The sequence below is a fragment of the Penaeus monodon genome, chromosome 30 (genome assembly GCF_015228065.2).
Source record: "Penaeus monodon isolate SGIC_2016 chromosome 30, NSTDA_Pmon_1, whole genome shotgun sequence".
Lineage (NCBI taxonomy): Eukaryota > Metazoa > Arthropoda > Malacostraca > Decapoda > Penaeidae > Penaeus > Penaeus monodon.
In genome coordinates, this window is record NC_051415.1 from 29,755,217 (window position 1) to 29,756,759 (window position 1,543).

Consider the following 1,543-nt stretch of genomic DNA (forward strand, 5'->3'; position numbering starts at 1 on the left):
CATGGAGACTAATTCCTGTACACTTGATCTTACAAAGAACCTGTAAATTGCATCTCTTAGAGATGTCTATGCAGGCAATAAATAGCTTACAAATATATATCGTTATTAATATAAATAGATATAAACGTTTTCTTTACAGTATTTACATATAACACGGAACGTAATATTTGAATGGAAACCGTTCTAGACTTTTTATTTACATATAAATAAATAGAAAAAGTGAGACCGAGGAAAATGTGTAAAAATAATAAGAACAAAACACCGCAATAGGCATATCTATCAAGAACTTCCTTTGTGCATTATAACATCACAATATGAAATCGAATTTAATGAATCTTTATGACTATCTTCATAAGACGAGTTTAGAACAAAAAATTTTTTTAAAAAAGTTTACAAAAATAGTATATAAAATGTCATTAAATCCACTAGCGTCTAAACCAATACAGAATAGATTTTTAAATTAAACTTATTTCATTAGACTTGCAGAACTAAGTCTGTCTCAATGTGTCTGTTTCAGGACTTAAAGAGCAACGGGTCGGTGTTTCCTGGGTGTTCTTCTGCGGCATAACACGAGTTCTACTTTGTTCAGGGCTGCGGGGGGGAATAGAACAGAACATGAATCACCTTATTGGCAAATGTCATCGTAAATGGCTTTTGTGACAGGACACTGATATGCGATATACTTTTGCTGTTAATAACGAGCAATAGGGAACAAGGACTCTGTGCTCAATTGCTTTAGTATATGTATTGTTATGGTTTATAAACCGATTCGTTTTTGCCAATATGAAACTGGAACATTCCCTGGTCATCAAAACTATAATAATAATAATATTATTATTATCATCATCCTCATTAATTAAATATCATTATATTATTTACGTATCAAAATATGTTATTTTACATTCTGATATTCCAAAAAAAACTCCAACAGAACCAAACACCGGAACCTCGTCCTCACCTTCGTCTAAATCCTCGGGTGCAATGGTGAAGATGAACCTGAACCAACCAGGATTCACGCAGTAGAGTTTGGATCCTGGGACGAGGAAGAGACCGCTCTCGAACAGCTCTTCGAACAGTTCTGTTGGTGAAATGAACACTTGTTGTTATAAATTGAATCTTTCGAGTCTCCGCGCGACATGTTGTTGTTTTAGCGTGTTATTGTTGTCACTCCGCATCATGTGGTATATTTGGTCCATGTAGATAGTTAATAGAAAGGTAGGCGGTGGAAAAATGGATATGGAGATGAAAAAAAAAAGACATAAAAACCGAAGGCCAGACATTTTAAAAACCAACAGAAATACCAAAGGAATACAAAAGGGAAGATAAATAAAGGTCAAACATACTTAGCTCTTCCTCCTCGGTGCAAGGGTGAAGAAACGATTGCAAATTGGCCCAGACGAAGAAACCTGCCTGAGATTTCCTCACTTTTACGCCCATTCCTTCCAAACGCTTCTGGGCCTTCGTGTATGCCTCTTGCATCCTCCTTTGGTTGGTGGGAAGGTAAAACTTGTCGCACCAGTCTGAAAAAAAAAAGTTTCTTTTA

General features: G+C 35.6%; 1 protein-coding gene across 1 annotated transcript in view; it reads right to left on the minus strand.

Annotated features, from left to right (window-relative positions):
- Nucleotides 1-6: 6 nt before the first annotated feature.
- LOC119592693 (probable inactive 1-aminocyclopropane-1-carboxylate synthase-like protein 2) overlaps nucleotides 7-1,543 on the minus strand; it is a 5,517-nt gene continuing 3,980 nt past the window's right edge. The window contains 3 exon segments of the mRNA XM_037941609.1: nucleotides 7-591; nucleotides 959-1,078; nucleotides 1,344-1,520. Coding sequence (XP_037797537.1) covers nucleotides 521-591; nucleotides 959-1,078; nucleotides 1,344-1,520 — 368 coding nt within the window. The 3' untranslated portion in view covers nucleotides 7-520.